The sequence below is a fragment of the Haplochromis burtoni genome, unplaced genomic scaffold, assembly GCF_018398535.1.
Source record: "Haplochromis burtoni strain Fernald_Lab_line unplaced genomic scaffold, NCSU_Asbu1 Contig_677, whole genome shotgun sequence".
Lineage (NCBI taxonomy): Eukaryota > Metazoa > Chordata > Actinopteri > Cichliformes > Cichlidae > Haplochromis > Haplochromis burtoni.
Genome location: NW_024583038.1, coordinates 96,513 through 109,856, shown reverse-complemented (window position 1 = coordinate 109,856; position 13,344 = coordinate 96,513). Strand labels below are relative to the sequence as shown.

Sequence of the window (13,344 nt, the reverse complement as noted above, 5' to 3'; positions counted from 1 at the left end):
TTGTTGAGCTTTCTCTGTATTATTGTGTTGACTTTACAATATAAAGTGCCTAAAAGCAGCTGTTGTGATTTGATGCTATAAATCAGATTAAGTTGACTGAACAGTTTGTGGCTGGCACAGATCACCACTCGGGTTCAGAGTTGGCAGACTGTTTATAAGGTGACATTCAAACGTTTATACTAAGTCTACATATAAGAAAAGCATTTCATGAGCTCAAATTACAAACATTTCTTCATCAATAACTTAATGAGAAAAACTGAATGTTGGAGACCTTCAGGGCCTCAAACACGTTTCATAGATTTCATGGTTGATCTTAGGTTTGATTAATAATCGTGGTAACAGATGGACTCCATCAAGACCATGCGTGTGTCAGGTTTGCTCAACTGTTAACATGTTTTTCATTTATGTTATTACATAATAATGTTTTTTACTTTCTGTTTTGTTTTAGAATTGTTTCATGACTCTGTTCGTGTGTATTTCTGTATTTTGCTCATGAAGAACACGTCCGATCTCAAATCTGCAGGCGCAAGGAGCTGCAGAGGCGGAACAAAGCTCAGTGCGCTCTTCTGCCGGAACTTGACTGTGTGACACCAGGCGGAAGTATACAAAGAAGAGGCGGAAGCCCCGTTTTGTGAGCAGAGAGTGTGTTGTTGTGTGAGCTGCGGCAGCAACGATGCCTTCAGTTCAGTATCTGAGAGAGTTTATCAACGAGCGACTAACTGCTGCTGCTGAACAAATATTCTTGGAGTTTGAAAAAACGATCGTCCAGTACGAGGAAGAGATCGACCGTCAGCGCAGACTGCTGGATATCACCTGGAAACCCCAAATCAAGCTGCACACAGCAGGTGAGTCTGTGTCTTCATCTAAAACCTGCCTTTAAATCACGGAGTCCCTGTTTGACACGGTTATAACCTCCGCTGTGAGCAGCATGTGGCCGCTGTCACAGCAGCTAACTGCTGTTTGACGGCGTGTCGGGTAGAGGACACAGGAACCAGTCCAGTTAGCTTTTACTGCAGAGCCTCGTTACTGATTAAAAGGAGCCATATTTATGTTTCTGTCCTCCAGACGTCCCACACGAACATGTCTGTAAGGAGGAGGAGGAGGTTCTCCCTGAGCAGCAGCTCTGGAACCAGGAGAGGAGCTCCAGTGTGGAGCAGGAGGAACCAGAAGCTCCACAGATTAAAGAGGAACAGGAGGAACTGTGCAGCAGTCAGGAGGGAGAGCAGCTGGGACTGAAGGAGGAGACGGATACCTTCATGGTGACTGCTGCTGAGGAAGGAGGGCACAGTGAACCAGAAGGAGACGAGGAGCAGCTCCTCTGTCACAGCTCTGCTGGAGCTGAGAGCCAGGATCAGGAAGGAGGCAGGAGTGCAGACTCGGGACCGACTAGAATTATATATCGAATTCACTGTAACAATCCTGCACACGCTCGCATGTTAGCGCGTCAGAAGAACTCTGACGCAGGTAAAAAGACTTTAAAGTGTGATGTTTGTGGAAGAGCCTTCAAGAAAAAATGCCAAGTCAAAGAGCATCGCAAAATCCACACAGGAGAGAAACCGCATTCCTGTAAAATATGTCAGAGAAGCTTTACTCAAAAGAGCACCATGCTGCGCCACATGATAATCCACACTAAGGAGAAGTCGTACTCCTGCCTGACGTGTGGAAAGACCTTCAGTCAGAGCGGGAATCTGTACGTCCACATGAGGATCCACACAGGCGAGAAGCCGTATTCCTGTAAAACATGCGGGAAAACGTTCGCACGGAGCAATCACATGTTACGCCACATGAAGACTCACACGGGGGAGAAGTCGTAGTCCGGAACTTTCCAAGCTGGAAAACCACCAAGAATGCATTCAGGTCCAAACACACTTTTTAGACTCAGTTTGTTGGAGTCGCTCGGTGTGAGGTTGGTCACATGATCAGTTTGACTTGGGGGAGGCGTGCTCATGTATTAATTTACTTTTCTTCTTCTAGAAAACATCACGTCGAGTCTTGGAACACTAAGTTAGTATGAATGAGAGGTGGTGAGTTGTGATATGATGAAGAGATGGAAGTGAAGCTGTTCTTCTGAGAGGTGACTGTGCAGCTGTGCTGACGTTTCACTGATGTTCGACACGCAGCTGTTTAAACGTTGATCTGAGGAGCTTTGAAAGGAAACCTTTGGACGTCTTTAAGTTGCCTTGAAGACGTTTAATCCGAGAAGCTTTTTCAGTTCTAAGAGCAACTGGTGGAGAGTCACGGATTTAAGCCCTACAGGACAAGACTCATCAGTACACCTGCAGCTAAAGGTCAAAGGTCACTCTCTGAGGATGCCAATGTTCACATTTTGGACAGAGAGGACAGAGGGCGGGGCTTACCACACCAACTGTCTGCCATCTATAATCCAGTTTTGAGATCCCTCCCCAGATGCCTTAACGCCCACTCACTTCCTGGGCCATCTGACCTCAGGAAGTCACATGATAAGGTGGGGCCTGGCTGATTGGGACCCACACCCGCTTTCACGCCATGGCCCATGTGATTAGGTGGACTATCATCAGGGGGTCATTGTCCCTCTTGGGGGGAAACTCCCACTGGGCTTCTCGGATGAAACGTCTTAAAGGCGTCCCGGCGCTTTTCTTAGACTGGGATGACCTGGATGACCGAGAACCTTCAGACATGTTGAAACACTCGTGGCTTTAATTCATGTTACTGGGTTTGACGAGTGTGACCAGTTGGTGACCTGAAGGGTTCATGCAGGGCTGTTCTAACATTTCCTCAACTGCAGAAACTCGAGCTGAGCTGAAATTTTAGTTGACTGAAGTAAAAATGAAAACTTGTTTAGAGGAAATAGACCGCACAGTGAAAGCTAAATAACGTGTCACTGAATACATAACTGCAGTTTTATTGGAGTGATGAGAGGCGGCTGAGCTGCTCCCGCCTCCTCGGGCAGCGGCGCGCGCCACGTTGCCCAGGTGGTCTCCAAGGAAACCAACTTTCATGAGAAAATGAAACGGGCTGAGGTGACCTTCGATATTTCAGTGATATTTGAAAAAGGAGAGGGCGCACCCCCCTGACTGTGACTGAGCACGGTCAGCAGGGACTGAAGCGCCGCCTCGTGGCTCTCCACCATCGCCACGGCGATCGGGGACCTGCAGGCTCAGACAGATTATAGATGATAACCTCGCAGCTGTTTCACACTCTGTTTTCTATAAAAGCTGTTTTGTAGGATTTCTTTGAGACTCTGGAAGAAAACATGTTTGACGTCTCTGCTTCAGTAGAATCAGAGGCAACAGTGTAAATATGAGAAAGATGCAGCTCTGATCTTCCGCCTGCATCACACTCGAGGTTTTCTTCTTTACCTCCATCACTCTGTTTGCACCTGAATGTTTAGTGGAAGATGTTTGGTTTGTGTCCTCAGTGATTTTTGTATTGAACTCAGATGTTGAAGTTTGTGTTTCAAGCATGCTTTGTTTTGTGTTCACATCTTTTTAAACGTTTCCGTCTTTAGAGCTGACACTAACGAACTGTACGAGCTGTTTGACGTGTCGATGTGAACGGATCGTTATAAAGTTTCCTTCCACAGCAGCTCTGTCTCTGTCTCTGATCTTTACTGCTTCATTTCTCTGTTGTCTTTGTCATCAGTCCAATGACACAAGAATCAGAGGTTTAACAGTGTGTGGCTCCCTCTAGTGGATGTTGTGGAGTATTCTGTTGTCTTTGCTCCAAAGGTTTTTGTACAGAGTTTTGCTGTTTCCTGTCACTGTGGGCTGCAGAGCACAGTAGTACACAGCAGAGTCAGACAGCTGAAGCTTCTGGATCTTCAGAGGAACTGACTTTTGCTTCTCATTGATTTTTGCATCAAATCTGTTGTTGTTGAATTCCTCCGTTTTAATTATTGATGTTGAGACGCAGTGCAGCATGTACTTTGGGTAACTGTTCACTTCTTGCTTGTACCAGATCAGTGTAGGATTTGTGTAACTGGTCTCATATCTACATCCAAGTGTAACTGTGTCTCCTTCAGCAGCAATGACATCTCCTTGTTCCTGGATCACTTTGTCTTCTCCTTTACACTCTGAGGAAGAACAGAACATGCAGAGGAAGAGATGGATCAATAAACAGGATTAAAAACTCACCATTAATCAGACTCACACATTTATTTAAGCAGAGGAAACAGGTTGATGTTTGTATCTCACCAAAGAAAAGAGCAGCAAGAATAATCCACAGCCAATGTTCCATCTGTACAACAAGGTTTAAATCAACAGGAGAAACTAGCTGATGTTCAACATTCAGTCTGAGAATTGTTCTCTTCACAGCAGCACTTATTATTGACACAATGGTTGAACACAGTGCAGAAGGAGAGCCCCGCCTACTGGATGATGTCGCCCTCTGTCTCCTCTTTGAGTCTCACTTCTCTCACTTCCTCTTCCTCCTGGTTCACAGACTGTTAGCAGCAGTTGAATCCCTGTGAGGAGGGAGGATGGAGCACTTACTGTACATCTCTGTCCTCTGCTGCTGTGGACAGTTGACCCGAGGTATTTAAACTCTACCTTCACTTCCTCTGCTCCTTGCAGATTCACCGTCTCTGTCCTCATACATGTCGTCCTCCTGACTCCCTCATGCAGGACCACAGCTCCTCTATCAGCAGCCAATCATCTGCTTTCTCTGATCCACCTTCTCTGAACTTCTCCGTCACCTCCCTTAACCTACAGCAGCTCTTTCCCATATCTTCATGGTGGTTTAACCCTCTGTAGTTACTTCCACTCTTCATCCTCAGCTGCCCTCGCTTCCTCCTTCCTAATCCTCTGCACTTCCTGATTCGTTGACTGTCCTCCATCCATCAATCCTCCTCTTTTATTTTCTACATTCATCAGCTCCTTAAATGCTCCTTCACCTTCTCAGCAGCCTCTCTTCATTCATGAGTACATTTCCACCTGTGTCCTTAAAGCTGCTGCACATCCTTTCCTGTGTTTGCTGCACACCTGTCCTGCCGTTACTCCTGCCTGCTCCTTGTTCTTCCTCATTCTCCTCTTTCCTCTGTCCACGGACACACCAAAGACCTTCCACTCTTTTCTGCTCCAATCTCCACTCTGTCCCACTTACTTCACACTTCCTGTTCTTGTCTTGTCTCCAACCTGTGAGGCGTGCACACTGATAACATTAATCATCTCACAGCCCCACCCCCTTTGGCCAGCAGTAGCACAGTTTCCATGGAGACAGTTGTTGTTATCCTGGGTCAAACGTCTTCCTGATGCAACCCTCCCGGTGTATTCAGGCTTGTGCGCACGAGCTCATTCGTTGTTTCGATCGTCTGCAGAGTTCTTTATATTATCGTTAAATAACCGTAGCTGCCGGTTTGTTTGAGTAATCTGTAAATGAAGCTGCTGCAACCTCAACAAATCACAGTTTAGGCCTCACGGTGCAGCGGGGGATCCTGCAGACTCGACGACCTGTGGCTAGAATGTGCTTTTCATGCAGTATGAAGGGAGGTGTGCTTGTAGTGAAGCTGGAGTTGTACTAGATGTGTTTGGACCTGCTGGAGCAGATGAAGAGCTGCAGCGTGTTCAGCACCAGCTGTTTGTGCGTCTCCTTCCTGACAAGCTTTTTGTGCAGCGACTGTGGCTTTGCTGTCACTGTGGGCCTCGCAGCACGGCAGCTGTTCCTCCCTCAGCTCAGCGAACAGCGCCCGGCTCTTCGTTCTTCATCCACAGCTGTCCTCGCTCAGTCAGCTCAATCGGACTCCTTCTGCACCACCGCCCCCTCCACCCTCACAGTCACACACAAACCTTACAGTTTATTCTGGGCGTCATCAGCAGCAGTGTGTGCAGGTCAGGGGATGGTTTTACAGCAGAACGCTGCAGCAGCTCCTCACGCTCTCCTCTCATCTTTGCACTACAGTCTTTGGCTTTGTCTCCACCTGCTGGACTGAAGCAGCTGGAAAAACAGCCCTCGATCGTATTTTCAATTTTGAAAATGTTTCCTCCGTAATAAAAATGTAGACGAAGCAGATACAGCAGTGAGGGCAGCTGTCACCTGGTGCCTGTTTGGGTGTTTTTGTTCTAGTGACATAAATAAGTGGCTGTTGGGCACCTGTGCGTGGCCCTCTGCTGCACAGCGCTGACACGTGCACTCTGCCACAGTCACGTGCTTCGTCACTTCCTCAATTCGCACACATTTGTTTTAGTGTGTTTAAAAGCAAAGTCCAAAGAAAATATTAATGCAGGGATTTAAAAAATCAGGTTGAGGAGAAAACCTCCGCAGTCCGCATTCATGTGCGCGTCATGTCACCCAGAATCACGCGGTAAAAGCTCGCAATGACTCATTTTCTCTGGAAATGCAGAACGATCGTGGCTGTCTGACGGTGTGTGGGTTCAATGAAGACAAAGCGTCACCTGCAGATCTGTAACTGGCTCCACATTTACCTGCTACCTGAAGTTTGACGTCAAACAGTGGTTGTTGTTTGCTTTAATAAAACGTGTTTGTCTATGAGTCAACTCTGAGCTGAGCTCCTCAGGATCAGCTGGTTTATTTTGTACAGAAACTTGAAACATTTCACGAAGCTAAATCTTCGGAGTCACAGGAGCTCCGATCACTTCATTTTCATCCCGCACGGGTCCAGGAGATCTTCCAGGCAAACATGTTTACTCTGGTAGAAACTGCCACCAAATTAATGTCACCGAGCAGGATATGCTTCCTCCTGTGAGCATCTCACTCGGAGCCAGCTCTGCGCACCTCCAGTGTTCACAGCAGGAAGCTAAACTGCTTTACTACGTCCACCGGAAACGATGCGGCTACAGTTTCTCCAACACGTGATAGAAATGTGCAGGTGAGATGGTGCCACAGGTGAAAACAGGAAATGAGCTCATGGAAGTGTTTTAAATCCACTTTTTAAACCTATAACTCAGATAAATGTGACGTTTTTGTCTCCAGCTGATCCTGCGTCAATTTCCGGTTCCTTCAGGGCGCGGCGCCATTAGCTGTAGGAACAAAGCAGCTCATTGGTCGGCGCGATCAGGTGGTCTCGGCTCAGCCAATCGCAGGCTTTGATGTTGCGCCGTGGACGGCCGGGTGGCGTTCAGCAGGAAGCATTGCTGCTTCGGTTCACGGCGTTTTCCTCGAGTCGTTAACGGCGCCGGAGACTGAAAATCCGCGCGCACGCGAACCCCGAAGAGGTGCGGATTCGTCACCACCGCGCGAGGCTGCCGGAGGAGAGGCCGACCGGACAGCCCACGCGGCCAGTTAGCCGCTAGCCGGCGCTCGGTGTCCGTCAGAGAGGTGAGTGACCGCAGGCCGGCTCCAAAGTTAGCGCGAGAATCAGCTAATTTAGCTTCTTCCGGCTTCTGTAGAAAGAAACACGATCAAAGACGCAATAATGGAGAAACAGCAGACACGGGGGAGGTTTCCGGTCGGTTCGGCAGCACATTAACAACTGACATGAAATACAGGGAGGTAGGACAGGTGGGTCCATCCAGGCTTCAGTCTGACAGCTGTCAGGTTCAAATATATCAGAGCGTTTATCGAGCAGCAAGCATTTCTCTTCATCATCATCATCATCGAGGCTCCTCTAAGGAAGATGTTCCTGTGTCTGTTCATGAAGCTTTAGATCCAACATGAGTTTATCAGCTGGAGGCCGGACACCAGCAGGAAACAGCCCTCCAGCCTCTACAGCCTCTGATGTGCTCTCATTAATATCTCTGCTGAACGCTCTGACGGGTTATGACAGACACCTGCATCCAGCTGCATCTCCGACGAGTCCTCCCACAGATGAGCTTCATCTCCAGCATCCTCTCCACCCACTGCTGCAGAACCAGGACAGCCATCACCGGCTGCAGAGGAGGATGAGAGGAAACGAGAGGGGCCGGGTCGTTTCCAAACAAGAGCGAGGGTCTAAGGCTTACCTCCTGCTGCTGGGACTGTGCTGAGACCAACACCAAGCTTACCTCGCTTAACTACAACTAAACTGAAAACTAGAGTGCGATGTGACAAAGCGTCCAGTTAACGTAGATGTGAAAATGAAGACCAGGTGAACTAGAATAGAAACAGAGGAAACATTGCTAGTTTCTCACAGCTTGGCGGCTTTGATGGGTACAGCTCTGGTTCGTAGTGCAACACCTCCACTGACCTTCCTGAATCGGTCCCACGCCCTCTGTGATAATTAAAAATACTTAATCTGACACAGGGTCTAATAAAAACTGTCTGACTACGGTCCTCGTATCTCCTCACCCCCCGTGCTGCCTCTGATCCTGTGGTCACCAGGTCATGCTGATTACCTTCTGATGTAAAGCTCTTAGAGGCTGTTGTCAGGATGTGAATACAGTGAAATGTGTGTGAGGGAAACACGTTTTCTGTTTCCCGTGATATTCATGGTCTGGGGTTTCTCAGAGGTTGTGAGAGGAAAATAAATGACGTGGAAATGCCTTACTCTGCTCGCCCCTCAGCTGCTTCTTTTATGGGCGAGTGAACGGCAGCAGCCATGACCGCCGAGCCGGACGCGCTGGCCGTGGTCAACCAGCTGAGGGACCTGGCCGCCGACCCCATGAACCGCAGGGCCATCGTCCAGGACCAGGGCTGCCTGCCCGGACTCATCCTGTTCCTGGACCACCCCAACCCTCAGGTGGTCTACTCCGCCCTGCTGGTGAGCTCACAGTCCAGTGGAAACGCATAGACTCTGTCCAATAGAGAGAGGGCGGAGCTTACATGAGGATTTCAGACACCCGGATCAGCTCAGCTTGATGTAACACCTGTTGTGTGCAAAGATCTGCTCCAGGTGTCTGAACCCAAACATCAGAACGAGTTGGAGGCTGCTGGTCGTCGGCGCTGAAACGCCTCGAACAGCAACAGAATCTGTTATTTTAAATCAGACGATATTTGAATAGAGTTTGGTGTGTGAAGCCGTCTCTCTGATTCAGTTTCTGACTCTTTCCGGGTGTCCTTCCAGGCGATCCGTTACCTGGCAGAATGTCGAGCCAACCAGGAGAAGCTGAGGGCGGAGCTGGGGATGATGCTGAGCCTCCAGAACGTCATGCAGAAGTGAGTCTGATGGAGCTGATCCCGGTTTTTGCAAGCACAGTAGCAAAGTGACTTCCTGTTTGCTGTGAGCTCTAAGAAACAAGTTTAGAGGAGAATAAAGGAAGAAGGAATGTCGTGAGTCGCTGCTGATCGTGGCGCTGCTGATCGTGGCGCTTTATCTCGTCGATATCAGTGACGTGTACGTAGAGACCAACCTGCTCACCCGCTCGTACTTGCAGCGCTGCGAGCAGAGCGCTGACGCTCCTGCTGCTGGGAAAACGAGTTTCCACAGCTCTGCTCTTTCCATCCAGGTCGACCACGCCCGGCGAGACGAAGCTGCTGGCGTCTGAGATCTACGAGCTCCTGCAGGCGTCCGGCAGCGCCGACTCCGAACCGGCCGAGGAGCCCGTCAGCAGCCGCCGTAAAGCCCAGTTCTTCCTGGGCTCAAGCAACAAGAGAGCCAAGACCGTCGTCCTCCACATCGACGGCCTGGACGACTCGGTCAGCGCGCCTTTCACTCAGTAATGATTCCCTTGGCGTGGGCGGTGGGAGGAGTCATGAGCGTTTTGTTTTGTGACCCTGCAGAGTCGGAGGAGTATGTGTGAGGAGGCGCTGCTGAAGATCAAAGGCGTGATCAGCTTCACCTTCCAGATGGCCGTGAAGAGGTGCATCGTCCGCATCCGCTCGGACCTGACGGCCGAGGTCAGACCAGACCACGCCCCCTCGTGGTTCTCGCTGTATAATCACGTGATCACAGCTTCCTCCTGAAATCTGCTTTTGTTCCTTTGTTGAAGTTTTTCTGTCATTTTCTGTGAATCAGCTGCTGAAATGTGAGTTTCCGGAGCTCGTCTGTGAATGACTGACGGTGTTTTTGTGTTCAGGCTCTGGCGTCCGCGATCGCCGCCACCGAGGTGATGAAGGCGCTGCAGGTGGTGAAAGGAGAAGACGGAGACGAGGTCAGTTTGGCTCTCAGCTCGTTCGCAGGTCACGCTTGCTCTCGTGCTCGCAGCTTCGTCGTTCGCTCTGACGTTGCACCTAAAAGCACCAGAAGAGAAGGTGGAGCAGTGCTGTCAGCTGTGGGCTTTAAAGAGCTGAGACACTGTGTGACCAGCAGGGGGCAGCAGAGACACACTCACACCTGGTAGTTAGAAATGTGCTCGCTCAGCCGGCTGTCACTGTGGAGTGCCCACTCAGGCCTGCTGCATCAAAGACTTCACGTTACAACATTTCCTGCTCACACAGTAACACCCAGTTTGGACCCACTGTGGGCCTCCCACAGGTGGAGCACCCCTGCTCCACCTGAGCCGGGTTTACTACACCCGGCTGATAACACCATCAAAGTGGGATCAGTGGGAGTGGGTGTAGCTCATGTTTGTGAGCGTGGCAAGATGACGGGCACGAGTTCACTGACAGGAAGACGCACAAAAACCAAGGGGCGGGGTCATGCTTAAAGAAGAGGTGTGCAGCCTATCGCAGCGCGTCTAACGTGTGCGTTCCCGTCCCTGTGTGCAGGTCCTGATCCCGTTCCCGGAGGACGGCTCTGTGGAGGTGGAGCAGAACGTGGACCTGCCGGACTACCTGCCGGAGGAGGAGAGCCCATCTCAGGAGCCCGACAAGGCGGTGAGCCGAGTGGGATCGGGGCAGGACGGAAGCAGCTGGCTCGGAGCCGCCGCCAACTTCCTGTCCCGCTCCTTCTACTGGTGACCGGGCGGAAGGGTCGGCGCTGCACCGCGCCTCCCACCGTCGGACCTTCGTCCTCGTCTCAGAACAAAAACTCACAGCTGCCAAATCAGGATGTTCAGCTGGAGAGACGACGCAAAGTGTGAAATGTTGCCGTGGAAACTGTTTCCTCCTGGGGTCCCACGCTCAGTCTGACCTGCACGTGGCGACGTCCTCTCCATGAACCAGTCCTTGTGTTACAAACCAAAATGTCTTAACAGACAGGAAGTGAACAAACGCCGAGTCAGAACAAACGAGACTCCTCCTCCTTTATACTGTTTATTATTTATTCGCCTTCGTGCCGTTTGACGTGTTGGAGCGGCGGCGAGCCGTGCCTTTCAGTTTCTCTGATAAAAAACTTCCTGCTGCTTCCTTTGGGGCTGCAGAGATCGACCAACACGAGCGAGAGAAGAAGAGCTGGTTAAACACTGCGCCGGGCCGAGCGGAGCGTTTCCTGTAATGTCTGAGTGCGGGCTCGTAACGTGAGCCGCGTGTCGGGGTCAGAGGTGAACGACTGTTCCGCTCATATGTGGCAGATGTGTTAACGTGAGGAAGGACATAACCACAGCTCAGTCAGCTGAGACCCCTCAGGGCTTTGTGCCGCGTGCTGGGGACACGGAGCAGATCATGGCTGCGTCATTAGAGGAGCACGCTTTAACCCTCTGCTGCAGGGTCAGAAGCACAGGTTGGAGCTGCGGGGGTTTGCACAGGTAAAAAAAATGAAGCTGCTGCTCCATCAGTCAGCCCTCGGGGTTTCCACGGGAACCGTCACGTACCTTGGCTAACTTCAGCTATAAAACTCCTGACTCGTGTCCCTGTGGGCAGACAGCTCACAGCTTCACTGAGAGCTCAGAGGACTTCATTTCCTGCTGTCCACTGTTGTGCAAGTTCCACTGACCAATCACGTTTGACCTGTGGTCCTCGTGGAGTGGAAGAACGTGTGGAGACGGCAGCAGTCGTCTGAAAAGAATCCAGCTTTTAAATGTGTTCAGCTGATGAACAGGAGGTGACCTGATGATTCCAGACTCTGTGTGTGTGTGTGTGTGTGTGTGTGTGTGTGTGTGTGTGTGTGTGTGTGTGTCCCGTCCCCACACCCACCCAACCACCTCCAAATCAGGACAGGAACGTTTACAGTTATTCAAACAGGCGGTCCGACATGGTGCCTGGGTCCTTGCTCCGGCTGTGATGAGATGCACGAGCCTTTCTGCACCCATGTCCACCGTCACGCCGCCCGCTGCCGTCACGCCGCCCGCTGCCGTCACGTTTAGTAGAGAGCGTAGGTTTAAAAGCTACAGGCCGATCAGAGAAACTGAAAGGTCACAGGTTTGATTGCCGACCACCGTCGTGTTTATGGAGACATGTTACCTGCTTTTGTTTCACTTCGGAGACCAAAGGGTTGGAATCACCACCTTTTTTTATTAAACATGGTTTAATCTGAGGCTGCTGAGTGTAAACGGCGTGCGTGTTACTCTGTGGACGACGCGGGGAACAGGAGCACGATCCAGTGACCGCTCGCTCCGAGCATCAGGTCCAAGGAGCTTTAACGAGCTCGTTAAAGAATCAAAGCACAGTCGATTGGAGTGAAATTTGCAGAACTTTTGACAGTCTGACATCATTTCCTGTTTCCCCTGAACGCTCGCTCACGCTGTGGTTTCCGCTCAGCGGCCAATCAGAAGCTTCATTGTTGATATTTCAGAGTGAAACAAACTGATTTGATTGGCAGTGGAAGTGACCTTTGACCTCCATATACAGATTTCTGCTGTCGTCTCATTCTGTGTTAATTGTGTACCTGCCAGGTGTGCTCACGACTCCACCCACAGAACGCACGGTCCAATCACATTCAGAGTAGCCTGTTGAATCCAAACGCAGTGTCGGCTGAATTTAAGACAGCAGGTAAACGCATCGATGATGTCATTGGCGTTTCCATGGAAACGCTGTATAAAACGCCCCGTCGTAGAGCCTCCACAGAACGTCGCGCTCCAACCCTCGGGTTCCTGAGGATGTCCCGCTCTGATGGTAACCACGGGACCGCTGAAGCCGCCTCCTCCCGAGGAGGGCGACGCCCCGCCTCCAGGTTCTTGACTGATGTGTTGGGTGACATCACGGTTCTGCCGCCTCGCTAAACGCTCGTGTTAAATTCGAGCTCTGAGCGCTGCGGCGTTTTACAGCGTTATTACAGGTCATGTGACCGAAGCATCTTTAAAACAACACCCAGCGCACATGGGTGAGCTGTTCTCCACCCGTGCGCGCTCTTCTCCACCCGTGCGCGCTCTTCTCCACCCGTGCGCGCTCTTCTCCACCCGTGCGCTCTGCTCTTGTTTCCTCTGCTCAGGTCAAAGTGTGAAGTTTCACATGTGTCAGAAATAAAAGCTTTTCTTCGATGTTGTGTTGACGTCATGTTTTTGTTTTCTTCGCTGAAACTCGTGCATTTTCTTCACCGTGTGCTCATCGTGATGTGTGTTGCCGTAGAAACGGTCTGTGTGGTGACTGCTGAATAAAAACTGGTGAACCTCGCGCTCGCTGTTTGATGTTTCGGATTCGTTGTGTTGTCACTCAGCACTGCTCACACAAAAACACACACAAGCCTCAAATGTCATATACACAGTGGTAAATATCCAAACGGATAAATTATGATCGCAC

At 50.4% G+C, this 13,344-nt stretch overlaps 1 protein-coding gene across 5 annotated transcripts; it reads left to right on the top strand.

Annotated features, from left to right (window-relative positions):
• Nucleotides 1–477: 477 nt before the first annotated feature.
• On the top strand, nt 478–13,085 carry LOC102293381 (armadillo repeat-containing protein 1). 5 transcript variants are annotated; one of them, XM_042215205.1, is made up of 8 exons: nt 478–845; nt 4,420–4,511; nt 8,415–8,611; nt 8,915–9,006; nt 9,297–9,486; nt 9,571–9,687; nt 9,867–9,941; nt 10,498–13,085. In XM_042215205.1, the coding sequence occupies exons 3-8, from the start codon at nt 8,450–8,452 to the stop codon at nt 10,687–10,689; spliced, it is 828 nt and encodes a 275-aa protein (XP_042071139.1). In that variant the 5' UTR covers nt 478–845; nt 4,420–4,511; nt 8,415–8,449; the 3' UTR covers nt 10,690–13,085. The 5 variants fall into 5 exon arrangements, with proteins under 5 accessions (XP_042071139.1, XP_042071137.1, XP_014185570.1 ...); XM_042215204.1 differs by lacking the exons at nt 478–845; nt 4,420–4,511 and adding exons at nt 4,533–6,802; nt 6,907–7,251; XM_005949676.3 differs by lacking the exons at nt 478–845; nt 4,420–4,511 and adding an exon at nt 4,533–7,251.
• The last annotated feature ends 259 nt before the right edge of the window (nt 13,086–13,344 follow it).

Bases quoted from the DNA above. Each gene is read 5' to 3' on its own strand.
- LOC102293381 (XM_042215203.1), top strand. From the start codon at position 674: ATGCCTTCAGTTCAGTATCTGAGAGAGTTTATCAACGAGCGACTAACT. The intron at 846-1,065 runs GTGAGTCTGTGT...TCTGTCCTCCAG, and splicing joins AATCAAGCTGCACACAGCAG to ACGTCCCACACGAACATGTC.